At 34.1% G+C, this 14,648-nt stretch overlaps 1 protein-coding gene across 6 annotated transcripts; it reads right to left on the bottom strand.

The window, feature by feature from the left end:
- Positions 1 to 659: 659 nt before the first annotated feature.
- On the bottom strand, positions 660 to 13,738 carry LOC146949127 (S-adenosyl-L-methionine-dependent methyltransferases superfamily protein). Of its 6 annotated transcripts, none has more exons than XR_015027147.1 (13): positions 13,593 to 13,738; positions 13,409 to 13,504; positions 10,100 to 10,183; positions 9,151 to 9,225; positions 8,899 to 8,979; positions 7,389 to 7,528; positions 6,821 to 7,060; positions 6,156 to 6,330; positions 5,158 to 5,234; positions 3,062 to 3,239; positions 2,426 to 2,631; positions 1,482 to 1,694; positions 660 to 1,205 (listed from the first exon to the last, which is right to left on the bottom strand). XR_015027147.1 is itself a non-coding variant. In XM_085745219.1 (13 exons), exons 3-12 carry the CDS (start codon positions 10,133 to 10,135, stop codon positions 1,491 to 1,493), a joined length of 1,419 nt encoding a protein of 472 aa, XP_085601345.1. In that variant the 5' UTR covers positions 10,136 to 10,239; positions 13,409 to 13,504; positions 13,593 to 13,738; the 3' UTR covers positions 660 to 1,205; positions 1,482 to 1,490. The 6 variants fall into 6 exon arrangements, 5 of the variants coding, with proteins under 5 accessions (XP_085601345.1, XP_085601341.1, XP_085601343.1 ...); XM_085745219.1 differs by having other exon boundaries at positions 5,158 to 5,241; positions 10,100 to 10,239; XM_085745215.1 differs by having other exon boundaries at positions 5,158 to 5,241.
- Positions 13,739 to 14,648: the final 910 nt, after the last annotated feature.

The raw sequence follows: 14,648 nt of genomic DNA, 5'->3' as shown, positions 1-14,648 counted from the left end.
GAACCAAATTTTTACCAATGAAAGAGAGCATGTTGCTGGCAATACTCAAACCATATTTTACTAAAAATCCTTACAAAATGATAGGTTGGCCAAAATTGTTGTTTACTACAAGTAACTTCGTTAAAACCATCTTTTCTTTCGATATCCTTATTTCAAACTTAATCATACAGAGTCAAAGTCATCCGATTGAAGGTCCACCCTCTTTGAAATCATTTGTCATTGTACATTTAAATTATAATAAGCTAGTATTTCTGCTACTGAACGCATTACTTTAGTAGGCCTTCTAGTTTTAGGGGGAAAAAAACTAGAATAAGGGTTTAAAAGTATTTGTATAACAACAATCAACAACAACAACCAAGCATCATCCCATTAAGTGAAATCGAGTACATGGATCAAACGGCGACATAATATTCTATCAAATATCATATTTCTATCCAAATCATAAATAACTTATATTTCTTAGTAATGTTCTAGGTCTTTCTTAAAAGTATCTGTAAACCATCAGGAAAAATATTGCAAACCAAATATAACAATCAATTGCTGAAGTGAATCAACAGGAACAAACATACTTCTAGAAAATATGGATACTGAAGGAAAACATGGTTTTAATGAAGTCACACTAACTGTAAAAATAAATGAAGATGCACTGAACAAAAGTGTTGGCTAAACTTTCAGCTTCTCAAAGAACTAGGCACTTTGACCCCTGCATCTATTACATAGTCTCAGCCCATGAAAACGGGTAAAGATCCTCTCCATGAAAACTACTTATAGCAATATATATTGAGAATGCACAATACTTCAAAAAAAATCAGTCCAAAACCCTATGACCACAAGGGAAAGGCAACAAAAATAATGAAGACTCCAGTAACTTCATAACTAAATAAAACGGGCGTAAATACTCTATAAGCTTGTATCATTTTAGTTAATTGCCAAGCTAGCTATTATGGGACTACATATGAATAATGATTACAAAGTAACTTCTAGTGATGTGAGACCAACTGGAACCTGAGTTGAGTTACACCCTTTTTAGAGGGGAGTAGTGGGATTGAATGATGACAGCACGATTGCGGTTGCAGCCCTGTCCCCTATGAACCTGACCTTCACCCTATATGATCTTGAGAATCAACTGAACTATCAAGATAGTGGGGTATTGAACCATGGCAGCAGCATCAGGACCTTGTGCCACAAGAATTTACATTCTTCACCTAAGAGGATATGGAGAATATTGGTACGTTAAATTGTTTAAGAGATTTAATACTATCAACATGTGAGAAAAGGAAAAAAAAATCATTTTGATGATGAGTCACTTATAATTGAAGACAGATGCTTCACGCCTTTTTCTTTTGTTTCAAAAAAATAACAGTGGTTATATTCTGCTACAAAGTAATGCAACAACAGAACAATGAAGTAAAAGACATTCAAGGAAATGTGATTAGGTATGGGATGGAGATACACATAAATGATGCACGTGGACATATTACCTTTCAGTGTCAGGATGATCTTGAATCTTTGTCAATCTTTTTTGCAATTATAGCCACATTTCTGGGAGATATATTTGGGTCAAATATTGGCAACAGGTAGGCTTCCAATGCATTACCATGCTCTTGAAGAAACAATAACCTATCAAGTAGAATAAGAGTTTCCAAAAGAGGCCCTAAAGCAGCTCTGAGAGACCAATATGGTCCTATAAGGTCCTGTAAAGAATAGCAAAATCAATAAGTACAAGATAGTTCAATTTTTTACTTGGATTACAGCATAAAACTTTGCTTTTTTCGGAATTCTAGCTAACATTGTTCTAAATGCAGTTATAACTTATAACAATTTTATTTTAATTTTGCAGAGAACTTTATTTTATGAACACAACTATATGGACATGCCAACACAAGACAAGAAAGAATTACCAATGGATAGAAATGTCATTTAAACAATTATATCTTATCCTAAATGACTGTTAGAATGCAATAAAGATGCAATGAAGCATCTAATCAATCTACCACCGCTACATCTCATTCAACACAAGAAAGTTCAATTCTTATGTTTACATACACATATTTTCAAGCTTAAACAACTTAATACTGATGTCAAAACTGAATGTGTAAACTAAGTCATTAAACTAAGCTATGCACTCAAAGTCAACCGTTGTTTCCTCTCATCAAAAGGAACCCATTTCCAACCAAATAAACAAAATAATTCAATCAGAGGGACGCATGAAGTTTAAAATTCAAATCCCACTGAGTACTGATTATAAACAGTATTTTAAAATTGCATTAAAATTTAAAAGTAGCAAAAGAAACCATAAATAAGCAACAGGCAAAAACTGTTTAAAATAAAATAAAATCCTAGACAAAGTAAAAATAGAACCTATGAGCACTATCATGATAATAGTTCGAAAAAATAGAAGAAATTGAAATTGAAATTGACATACAGAAAATGGTTCTACTTCCTTCCATATGCCTTGCAGGTTTACATCATGTGAATGTGTAAGTCCAAGATGAGACAATCCAGACTGGCAGAAATTCTCAAAATTTGAGAATTTGTTATCAATTTGAATCCCTTCATATTCAGCGCTTTCATTGGAAGAAATTTCACCAGATAAGGTTTGTGTTTCTGATGCAGAGCCGAAAGTCCCTTCTGCAACACATTGACAAAGATTAAGCATATATATATCAGTGATTCAAATGCCAGCATCATCAGATCAAAAGTTATTTTAATTAAACATGTGGATGAATATCCTGTCACACATATCAACTTTTAAAGTCTGCTTGTAGCAGCAGGAAGATCTACCTAGTGTTTTAGGAAAATAGATAAAAGTTATTAGCAAGAAGAGACACAGTACAATATCAAACAAAAAGGTGTCCTGCTAAAAGAGAACAAAAAATAAATGAACTGGGCAATCAAGACTAAACAAATGCAGTAAGCAACTCTGCATATCCATTGAAGAAGCCCCATTCAAAATCCATTAAGATCATGACTACCTATCTCTATTCATCTCAATTTTTTGTTTATTCCATCATTTTTAGGTGTTGGAAAGAAGGTAAACAGGAAAAGGGATTTTCAATACCAGCTTTTGGTTCAGCAGGCACTCCAGCAGGGAAATTTTGTCTCGTGTGACAAGTACTTCCTTTAAGGTGCAGCTCAGACTCTGCAGATCTCCTTTGGTTTCGCCTACGCAGAGCCTTCCCTTGACGCCCAATTGAAGGAGTACTGATCGCAACTTCCGGATGATATTTAGAAAGAACCTTTAGAGGCAAAAAATGTACATATATAAATTGACAGCAGAGAGGATGTAAATTAGCGGGGGAAGGGAAAGAGTCTTTTGTGAAGAACCACTAGAAAAGGAGTTATATCCAATTCCTGGAGGAGAATGCAATAGTATAATGAACTACATTATGGTGATCTTTTGGTGTTTGTATGCATTGTACTAGAAAAGGAGTTATATCCAATTCCTGGAGGAGAATGCAATAGTATAATGAACTACAGTATGGTGATCTTTTGGTGTTTGTATGCATTGTGTTTGTCTATTTTAATTTGGGTAACTTTTGAGAAGGATGTTGGTCTCAATGCCCTATATTTTGTAGGATACAATACATAAGAGTTATAATACAGTAAATATTTCTCCACATATCATCTACTGCATTTCAATTAATTGTCATTTTCCAATTTCCAAGTTGTACTGTCTCAAGATAGCACAATTCCAAAATAAAATAGAGAGAACAGATACATGCTATTTCACTTAATATATATCAAGTACAATGAAGATGGCTGAGCCCTTACCAACAAGTTTTTGCATGTCTGTATGTAAATTATTCAATTAAAAAAAATCAAAACAAAATCATAATATGAAATCCCATTGAATATTAACTAGAATAACATTTCCCAACCAAATAAAAGTTGAGCAAAATTACAATTATAGTCCCTTAACTTAATTTTAGGTAACAGTTTGGTCCTTTATCTTTTTTTCATTTCAATTTTGTCTTTTTGGTCCATTTGCATGTGAATTTTCAAGCTTCAAATTCATGGTTTTATTTTCTTATGACATTAAATCTTTAAACTTATGGTCTTCATCTATGTTTGCATAAGAATATTAGATTTGAAGCTTGAAAATCCATATGAAAATGGACCAAAAGGACAAAATTGTTAAAAAAAAGATAAAGGACCAAACTGTTACCTGAAATTAAGTTAAGGGACTAAAAGTGTAATTTTGCCTAAAAATTATGATATAAATTCAAAACATAAAAAAGTGGGTAAAAGATTTTTATAATTTTTTCGTTTAAGGAGGGGAGGGCATAAAAGAAAATGAAAATACTAGAAGAAGAACAAGGCATACGCCTACAAGAAAAACAAAGAGAGAAGAAACCAATAGAAAAACCATTACAGTTAAACATCAGTCAGAGAAATCCTGTATAAAATACTGGTGTCTTAAGGAACTTGTAAGATCATCTCCTCTCTAAACAGAAAAATGGTTAGAACTCTAGCTTAAAAAATCCTCCATTTTCTAATATACTCCAAAAACAAAAAATCAAAAGCAAATTAGGGAAAAAGACAACACAGCAAATTTTGGATTCAAGCAATAATTGAGATCAGAAACATTGTGAATTTCTTCTTTGTAAACTATTAACATGAGATGATTAACTATCAGATAAAAAAATGAATTTTGTATTTCATTATGCATGACAATGACAGCGAAGGTGGAGGTTGTCAGGAAGTGGGAGCACTGGTGGAGGGCACTGGCAGCAATAGTGGGGAAAGGGAGTAAAAGAAAAGAAAGGAAGAGAGTAGGATATAAAGGGAGAAAAATCTGTAACTTGTCCAACTCATCTCTAACCCAATGCCGACGGAATAAGCTTATCCGAGTCTATTGAAACAGCAAAAACTGGACTAAAAATTGGACAACATTGTTTATCCTAGCCACCATACGGTCAAAAAATTGATAAACTTGGCAAAGTAGATCTAGTCTGGTTGGATAAATTGGATCTCGTGGTCTTATTAATTACATAGTTTGGGACTTTAGTACATTTGATTTGACTATTAATGTTCAGCAACAAAAGCAATGTTAAGTAGTTATGTATATTTTTTATATTAAGAGCAAGATTACGCCGCTTGCTGTAAAGGAAGTTAAAACTTAGCATGCAATAAAACTAAGTTATAATTCGGTACCATTTGAAAGGCAGCACGAAAAGCATGTAACTCAAAGTTGTGAATGCCAGCATGCATATCAAGGCTACTCCATCTCTCTGCACTCTAAAAAGATAAAATGAAGATGATGCAGTAAATTTCTCTCACATGACTTAAACATTGAAACTTAGACAGTAAAAACTAAGATATAAATTTAAAACAAAATTATTGCAGGGAAGTCAGGACCAGTAACTTTAATTTCTGTCTGAGTAGAAAATGTCTTTTGTTCTACATGAGCCAGTGTAGTTTGGTAATCCTCATCCTAACCCTAAGTGGTGCAGGAGCAGCAGAAAACATAATTAATGGTAGGCTATGGATTGTATTCTATTTGTGTTAATTAAGTAAGCTAGCCTATTCAGCACCATTCCAGTCAGATTCGAAATACAATTTTTTTCCCAACCGTGACTGTGACACGTTCAGGGCATGCTTGTATATGGTCCAACACCTAGTAGACACTACCATTCGACTGGACATGAAAAGGGACAAGGTTGGAACCAAAAATTTCAATATTTTTGGTAGTAGATAGATGAAGGGCAGTGGCTTTAAATTGATTAGATCCTTTTCAGCATTTGGATTCTTCTTTTTAAGTCAATCTTATGGGCAGTACATGGATGGATTGAAGGTGAAAGACATAGTTCAATAGTTCATCGTTTTGTTTTAGAATCTCTTTGTAAAGAAACATAGCGTTCAAATTGTATGATGATGTCGCTAAGTTATTTTTTGTGAAACTCATTATCATATGGAAAATGTAATACTTAACAAGTGCTATTGAGATGATGATGAACATATAAATCTTGATACTTAATTTATATTTTTTTATAAAAGGAGCCCATTCTACCGTGTTACGTAAATCCCCAAGACTCCTAATGGGGTTATGTTAAAAATAAGTGACAATTTAGCAGTTTTCTTCCAACTATTTTTTCCTCCCTATGCCATGCTTGTAAATAGAGGGTGGAGAGAGGACCAGCAAGATCATGTACCTGGCAAGCAAGATCACGTGCACTTTTTCCAAGTGACAAGCCAGTGGATCTCACAGCATGACTCATTGGAAATCCACATTGACATTCACCATCGCCAATGCTTTCTTCAGATAGTAGATTGTAACAACAACCAATACTAACAACAGCTTCAACATCCCTTGAGCCTAAGAAAGTCCTATAGACAAAGGATTAGAACAATTACAAGACTGCCGAATGCAGATAGTAAGTAATAGGGAAACATACACAGAAAAATGCCAATGATATAAAACAGGAAGTTAACAAGTTATATATGGACAAAAATGATAATAAAGTTAATAATGCATTAAATGCAAGGAAAAGATGTGACTTCGACATAAGGAACAATGTAATAACTCGGATGTAATTCGACTATGATATCCTACTGATAATTGTGCAAAAGTACAAGATTTCAAGTCATTAAGTGGCTTAAGTTACCTCAACTTGGTTGACTATTTATCAGTTTCCAAAGATATTGTTAGATTGGAGTGGTTTAGAGTTGTTAAGAGTGTCTACTGTTTAGCAGTAGTTTAGAGTTTGTCAACCATTTTTCTGATATTATTTAAGCATGGTAGAAAAATTAAAAACAACTAATATGAGTTGAAAAGCAGGGTAGAGAAAAAGAAGCTTCGCCATATTTTGAAACTCACTTCAGCATAATCACTGAAAGATCACCGCAGGCATGAAGCCCAGCAAGAACGGTTGAAGGCCTGTTGTTTGCGTCATTGGGACAATGTAGTTTCCCTTTATCTTCTTGATTTTCCCCCTTTAATGTGGATTGCTCATGATCATCTCTAGGCACAGATGTTTCAACCAAGGTTTTCAAAGATTCAATGGACAACACACGGCATGTGATTGTCTTCGGCACATTCAAATTCTGCATACCTGATCTAGAGCAAAAACAAATGAACAGATAAATGAATCCTAATGACGAAAAAACAACAAGGTCAACTTTGAACAATTACCAAAGCATATTCAAATTGCAATTCCTCGCCCAAACATAAGCATACAAGAACCCTCACGTTCATAGTTTTCATTTCAAACAATAAAGTCATGGTGTGATAATTTAGAACTTATGCTTGGAATTCCTAACACCTAAAAGATTCACTTCTTGCCTGCTCATATATTTTTCGGTCATTACAAATATCCTTAAGAAGATGGTAGGTACTCCCTATACAAGGTCACATTACAGTGATTAAGATGAAGATTGAAACATACCCAGATTTTACCATCTTTGATGTGTAGTGCTTTTTAATCCTCTCTGCCCGTGCATCGGTGACCATCCCATGGTGAGAACATGCATCAATGGCAATGACAGGATGCTGATATTGAAAGGCAAGTACTTGTGCCAGATAACCCTAAAAATATAGCACAAAATGATACTCGGACATACTAAAATTAGATGAAAACATTACTTGTTTCAAAAAGCAAACAAAAAGTATACTCAGACAATGAGATTGTTACTAGCAGCGGCAAAGCTAGCCAGTTTTTCATAAGGGGGCCAAATCTAAATAAATAAATAAAATATATTTTATGTGTTAATAAGGACAAATTTTACTGTTAGCAAAGCTCTCTTTGTAGTTGTTTAAGAGATCGAAAGTGTCAAAATAAGACGAAATACATCTATCAAACAAGTGGATATCTTTAAGCTTTCCTATTTCTACTAGTTTTTGACAAATAAACTCATTTGTGGAAGCTAAGCAGATATTACTGGGGTAGCTAATTGCAAAATGTACTAAATTATTCAAATAAAAGAATGGCTACCCCATTTGCATGAAAGGTTCGACTCTGGTTACCAGTGAAGGCAAAAAATATATGCTGGATTCTCAACCAATATAAAAATTTCATCTCTGATATTGAGAGAGGTAATTCAAAAATAGAGCAGTATATTCAAAGACAAGCATATCACAAAAAGATATTATAAATTAAGCTAGTTGCTCAAACAATATTCAGACTTTCTATTCTGACAAAGGGATCTAATTCTAAGGGAAGGCATAACTTATGCTCACGCTCAACCAATATACGGACTTCCATTTTTGACATTGAGGCAATGTTAGAAGAAAAGGTAAGTGGAAGGTAGTTAAGGACAACTGGAACAATTAGTCAGTTACTTAGAGGGGAATAGTTCGATAAAAAAGGGTAATCAGAATGGAGGGAGTCATTTAATTAGCTTAGATTCTTGCATGACAAGGGAAATCATTTATTTGAAGGGGAAATTCTCTGAGTACTCTCCCTCAATAATTTCTCTTTCATGGATTCCTATTAATTTGGATGAATGTGTTGGATCTCGTGTGTATGTGTGTCGGGAGGGATTCGATTGTGAAAAAGATGGAAAACTTAAAGAAATAATCAAAAAAAATGAACCATTTATACCAAGAATGAAGTTGGAAAATCTTCTTTGAGAAAAAAAAAAAAGCCTTTACTCAGTAATCACACCTAAGTTCCTGAGTGCCTTTCTTCTATTGCTTCTGCTAATTAAACTGTTTTGCCTGACTATAACTATCAACTAGAAATCCTCTTCATATACTCTAAGTGTCACCAAATAAACGGACATCCATTATCTTGACTAATACTGTTTATTCTTACATGTCGTATAAAGAAACTACGGCCCACCCTAAGATTCAAATGAAAAAATTTCAACCATGCAATGTCCACTCAACGTGCCAAGAAGACCCTGCTTCGGTAACTTGACTAACAGAACAGTAATCAAAAGAAAATGAAGCTCTACCTGACCAGCACCAACATCAACAATGGCATCAGCTCTCACACTATCTGCAACTGTACTTACAACAGCAGAAAGAGCTTCTACCTGCACACAAGAAATGTTTCTATCTGAGATATTGAAGGCCAATAAATTTCTAGATGCAAAAGAAAATTAATCTATGACTCCTAACTTGCTTGGCTAAAACCTTAGGTCCAAAGCAACATCTTGTAATATAAAGAAGGCAAAACTACAAATATATGATAATCAAGGACTCACTTCATGCCTTTTCTTCCCATTCATGCCCTGGGCAATAACTCTGTTAATTGAAGTCATCTGCACACCAGGTAATGCCTGCAAGTACAAAACAAATATATCAAGACTGCTCAATGCAAAACCTTCAAAACAGAAGTTTCAGATAAATGTATCTTGCAAACGAAATGTATAGAGCCTTCAAATTGTCTTTCTTATAAGTTCAAAAAAAACTTTTCACAAATATTAGGAACCCACATAAATTGCCATCAAGCAAAAATAAAGGCCAAACGAGGTCATACTAAGGACCCATTTGTTTTGAATTTCTTTTAAAAAAATCTATTTTTATAACCAAAAAATCACTTTTATGATTTTTCTAGGGTTTGTTTCAGATTTTAAAAAAAAATCCATTTAGTTAAAAACCTCATTTTTAGCCTCAAAATGAAAAGCTATTCCTAGTAGCTTTTACAAAATCTATTTTTTCTAAAAACAAAGAACTTAAGTGTAAGAGCTTCAAATCTTAAAAAAAAAAAATGATTTTTATAATAGTAAACAAACGGAAATTAGCTTCAACTTTTATCAAAAATCTCTAGATTACTTCAAAACAAAATCATCATTTTTTTAAGCCAAAATAAACGCACCTCCAATCAAATGGCCAAAGAAATATCAAAAGGTAATAAACATGAAGAATTGCTCATTAAGGATTGATATAGCCAACCAACTGAAAGATTACGTTGTTGTCTTGTCGCGAAACAAAACTATGCTAATTGAGATTTTGATATTACTACATGGTATAAGTACCCCAGGACAAATGAAGAATAAGCATTACTGCCAACGGTGAACTGTCATATGGATACTATTGTCTGAGACCAAATAGAATGTTATAGCATTTGTTCATCATTATTATCAATCAAGTGCTTTCAAGATTTTCTCAGATTTCACAAGGATGAAGGTCGACTTGGTAAATGTTATATACCGTGTTTATATCTGCTTGTTCTCTACAAAACACCATAGACCTCAATTTTAGGATAAACTCCTTCAGAGAAGTAGGCCAGTGATCCTGCCACCAAGATTTTCGGTAGAGAATTCATATACTATCAATAAAGCAAAACATACCTATAAAAGATAGAAAATAAGGTGTCCTTCAAAGTCCAAACCGACGAAGAACAGTAGACAAACGACAAATAAAATTTAGATAACTTAATTACAAAAAACAACCTCCAATAAGCTGGCATATAATTCTAAGAACTCGTCTAAACACAGCAATTGACCGATAGCATAAAAACCAAATAAACTATTCTGCTAGTAACAAGCATAATGGTAAAAAACCTCAGCTTAAAATCCAGCCTAATACCTCAGTAAAATGCACAAAATGGGACAAACAAAGCACAACAAAATAGAGCATTTTCCACCTTGATACTTCTAAAACCTATTACTTCAATGTTGCAGGAGACCACCTAGACTCACCAAACAAGCCAAGAAGACTATATCAAACACACCAAGCTACTTAACAGTTTAACAATAAATGAGTAAATGACAGTCACTTTATGAGCAACAAAACACAATGCAAAAGTAATTTATACTAATGATCCAATTAAGTATATTGGTCCAAATTAAAGACAAAATTATTAAAAAAAAAAAAAAATGAATTATTATTTTTAAGCAAAGGATTGGATTGCAGAAGCATCGCATTCACAACAATAGAGCAAGACACAGGGCAAAAACCTTGAATTATCAAAATAGGATCCAAAAGAAAGAAGTTACCCCCAATTCACAAGGCAAATAACGAAAACAGAAGAGAGTTGCAAGGATCAACACGGGGAAGGATCCCAAGCCCGAACCTTTTGGTGTAAATCAGAAGTTAACTGAACAAAATCTATCAAACTAAGGAAGAAAATAAGTTTTCCTTCCAACAATAAGGACAAACGTAAAGACAGAAAACCACGGGTCTATGAATCCTATCAAGGCCAAAATCAAGAATCAATGCCGTGCTCAATACGCGACAAACCAGAGGATAAAAGGAAGCAAACCTGATGAGATAGTTATGATCTCACCATCAAGAAATACAAATTAAAAACATATAATAATTAAGTAACAAACCAAGGCCACCATGGAATTGCCCAACTGTGTCTAAGAATGCCATACAATGCCACAATTTAGTATTTCCATCACCAATATGATAACTCGCAGCGCAATTACAAAGTTTTCCAACACCGTGTCAAATGACAATTATTTCACTTAGGCTTTGTTTGCGAGTTTGGAGGGGAAGGAAAGGAAAGACTTTGAGGGGGTGCAAAATATGAAGAAAAATAGAGAAATCTTACAAAAATTTTAAAAGAGTAGTTTTTTAGAGAATGATAAATTAATGCATATGATTACTTTATTTTTAATTTTAAAAATATTATAACAACATAAATTAAATTTGAAGAATTCTTATTAACCCTCCATAACCCCCCAAAACCATTCTCCAATACAATTTTTTAGTTCCTCCAAATGAGGAGGGTTTTGTATTATGAAGAAAAGTTAACCCCCCAAAGCCCTCCTCTCCCATTTTCCTCTATTTCTTCCACTTGCTCATTCCTTTTTTCCCAAGCCTTCCCCTCCCTTCCCCTCCAAACTCGCAAACAAAGCCTTAGTGTGTGTTGCTTCATCGTGGAAATTTTTAGAATTGAATTTATCTCTAGCAAATGTGGTATTTAATAAAAAAAAAAATAGGGTGTTTGGCTACTGTAACTCTTAGGGAGAGTTTGCCGCCCATTTGGATCCCACAAGGCTCGAGGGATTAGTCTCCGCATTTGCGCGCGCGGAGGATTCCCAGTTTACACCCAAAAAAAAACGGATTCCACCTTCAAACCTAGGTTTGACAATAAGTGATAAAAAGTGGATTTTGCAATGAGTTGCAAAATTCACACTAAAATTTTACAGCAAATATGCTTTTAGAGTAAAAACATCCAAATACAGATCACCTCACTTTAAACTCAATTTTAACCAAATAAATTTTACAAAATCAAAATAATTCACAAAGTCAAATTTGACATATGCTCACCCAAACACAAGTACACAACACCAACTTGCTTGTTTACTTTGAAAAAATATTTCCAACTTTCATTTCTAGTTTTCACTTTTAATTACAAACCACTGCCATGTTTTCGAAGTTTTTTGCATGAAACACTCAAAACAGAATTTTCTATTTTTAGTGTAGCCTGTACAAATCTATGAAAATAGACAACAAGGTGACAGTTTTGAAATTAAAAGCAAAAGCATAAAATATAAACAGAAACAACAGGCCCTCAGTTGTCACTACCAAATCCTAATTATTAGAACACGATGCATTAATTTTTCAGCTCTTGTGGTACCAACCGTACAAGGGCAGACTAAGCAAACGTAAAATAACAAACCCTAGCTGGCTAGCTCTTCACAGTTCAGAAGCTAGCAAAAGCAGGACAATAATAAATGGCCACAAATCCTATTCAGTTATTCATATTTCGAGTGAATAATCATTTTAGTCAATAAATATATGAGACACAGTCACTATAATCGTAAAATCCTTGAATGTATCAAAACTACAAAAATGAACCCAGGTGCATTTTGTGTTAGTGACATTATGGACCAAATTGACCAACGGAAGACACAACCGAAGACCAAACTAATTAACGAAAGACATATTCGAGGACCAAACTGACTTACCAAAGACGCATTCAAAAATGCTTTTTGTAGTTTCAATACATTCAGAGACTATTTTAATAGTGTATCACGCATTTAAGGACAAAAATGACTGTTTACCTCTTCATACTTCATTTTACAACTATAAACCAACCCAAACCAAACCAACTGGGGGGGCGTTTCAGCAAATAATAACTAAGAGTAAATCGTCATTTTTGTCACTAAATGTGCGAAAAGATATCATTATAATCCTTTGAAGACCAAACTAACTAACAATAAACACATTCGAGAACGAAAGTAACTTCAAAAAATAAATAAAAAACACACATCCAATGATTTTTATATATTCAACGAGTTATGTTGCACCGACACTTGTGATTACATTGAATTAAAAGTGTAATTAAAAGCGATGTCATTTTCTAAAAAATTTATCAGTGTCGGCATGTCGGTGTCCGTGCTTACAACTATATTGACACCACTTGATACATTCAGGATCAAAATAACGGTTTACTGAATAACTAAACACTAAATGCAGATTCCACATGAATAACTAAATAAAATGGAAAAAATTCATTGAAAATAAAAGAAGAAGAAGAAGAAGAAGAAAGTAAAGTAAAGGAACCTGCAGTACTCCAGAAGGTATTAAGAGAAGATTTTGAACGGGTTCTCTTCTGAGGCAATCGATCCATTCAGCATTAACATTCTCCCAAAGTCTATCCTGAAATCATAACAAACTGGTTTAAATTGTAGTAATTATAAAAACAGAGTTTTTTTTTTTTTGAGCTGGGAGAAGATGGAGGAGGAACCTTGAAGAAATGAACGACGTGAGGGTTGATGAAGGAGGAGAAGTAAGGAGTGAGGAATTGAATGATGTCGTTGATCCATGCCCGTGTATCGGCTGCTGTTTCGCATGAATACCTGCGCTCATCGCCCATTGCCGCTCCAACGGGAACTTCACTCTATTTTTCTTTTTCTTTTTTTATCACGGTTAATTCACTCACTTTACTCACTTCAAGCTAAAACTAATCCCCATCATTTTTACACTAGATCTCAATTGACTCACTTGAAGATTAAAATGAGTTTAATTTTTGTAAATTTTTTTTCTTAGTTTTTTTAAGGAAATTTCATTCTTTAAGTTGTGATTGGTTTGGTTTGGATTTTTTTAAGTAAAATAGAAATTAAATTAAATAAAAAGAAAGAGGTGCAAAATGGAGGCATGGACCTCACTGGGGAATAACTCAAACGGATATATATCGTGATAAATCAGTTCGGTAGATCAACTCTAATCTATCCTAGCAAGATTCACTACGTAACCCAGTAAACTCGTGTTCGGCCGCGAAACTAAGTTACAAAAAAGTATGAAAAGAAAACGTTTGTAAAGAACAATCAGAGTTTAAAAATGGCGAACGGATCGACCGCTAACACGGTATCAAAATTCAAGTGCCAACAACTCCCTGATCAACAGCAAGCATAGAAAGATCTTTCGAGCAGTGACAAAGTGAAGGTAGACATGACCCCTCGAAACCTACATATCTTAACAAATCTGGAATATCATTGAATCGAAAAAATCATATCACCAAACACAACAGCAAACACGCGTAAGAATTGAGATCGAGGGATGAGTCCAATATGTAAGTAACCAGACCCTTTCAGGTTAAACGAACCAGACCCTTTCGGATTTCTGAATCCAACCACCGTAAAATAGGTCACAAACATGTAGCCACGCCCAATCTCATAAGCAACAACATAACAAATAACATAAAACACATAACCAACAGAGCTACAGGAAAACGCAACAAAGTTGGCCGAACAGAAACACAAAAGCATGGAGATCCCAACCAAGTTTGCCAAAGGCCATAGGA

Source organism: Medicago sativa, chromosome 2 (genome assembly GCF_051527215.1).
Source record: "Medicago sativa cultivar Bolivia chromosome 2, Bolivia_mono, whole genome shotgun sequence".
NCBI classification, from domain to species: Eukaryota; Viridiplantae; Streptophyta; class Magnoliopsida; order Fabales; family Fabaceae; genus Medicago; species Medicago sativa.
This window is presented reverse-complemented; position numbering and strand designations above follow the sequence as displayed.

Excerpts from the sequence above, each read along its gene's own strand:
- LOC146949127 (XM_085745215.1), bottom strand. The coding sequence starts at position 13,721 with ATGGGCGATGAGCGCAGGTATTCATGCGAAACAGCAGCCGATACACGG. Across the intron at positions 9,226-10,099 it reads AACAAGCAGATATAAACACG|GCATTACCTGGTGTGCAGAT; the intron begins GTATATAACATT and ends TTGTACTTGCAG. Across the intron at positions 1,695-2,425 it reads AGGAAGTAGAACCATTTTCT|GACCTTATAGGACCATATTG; the intron begins GTATGTCAATTT and ends TATTCTTTACAG.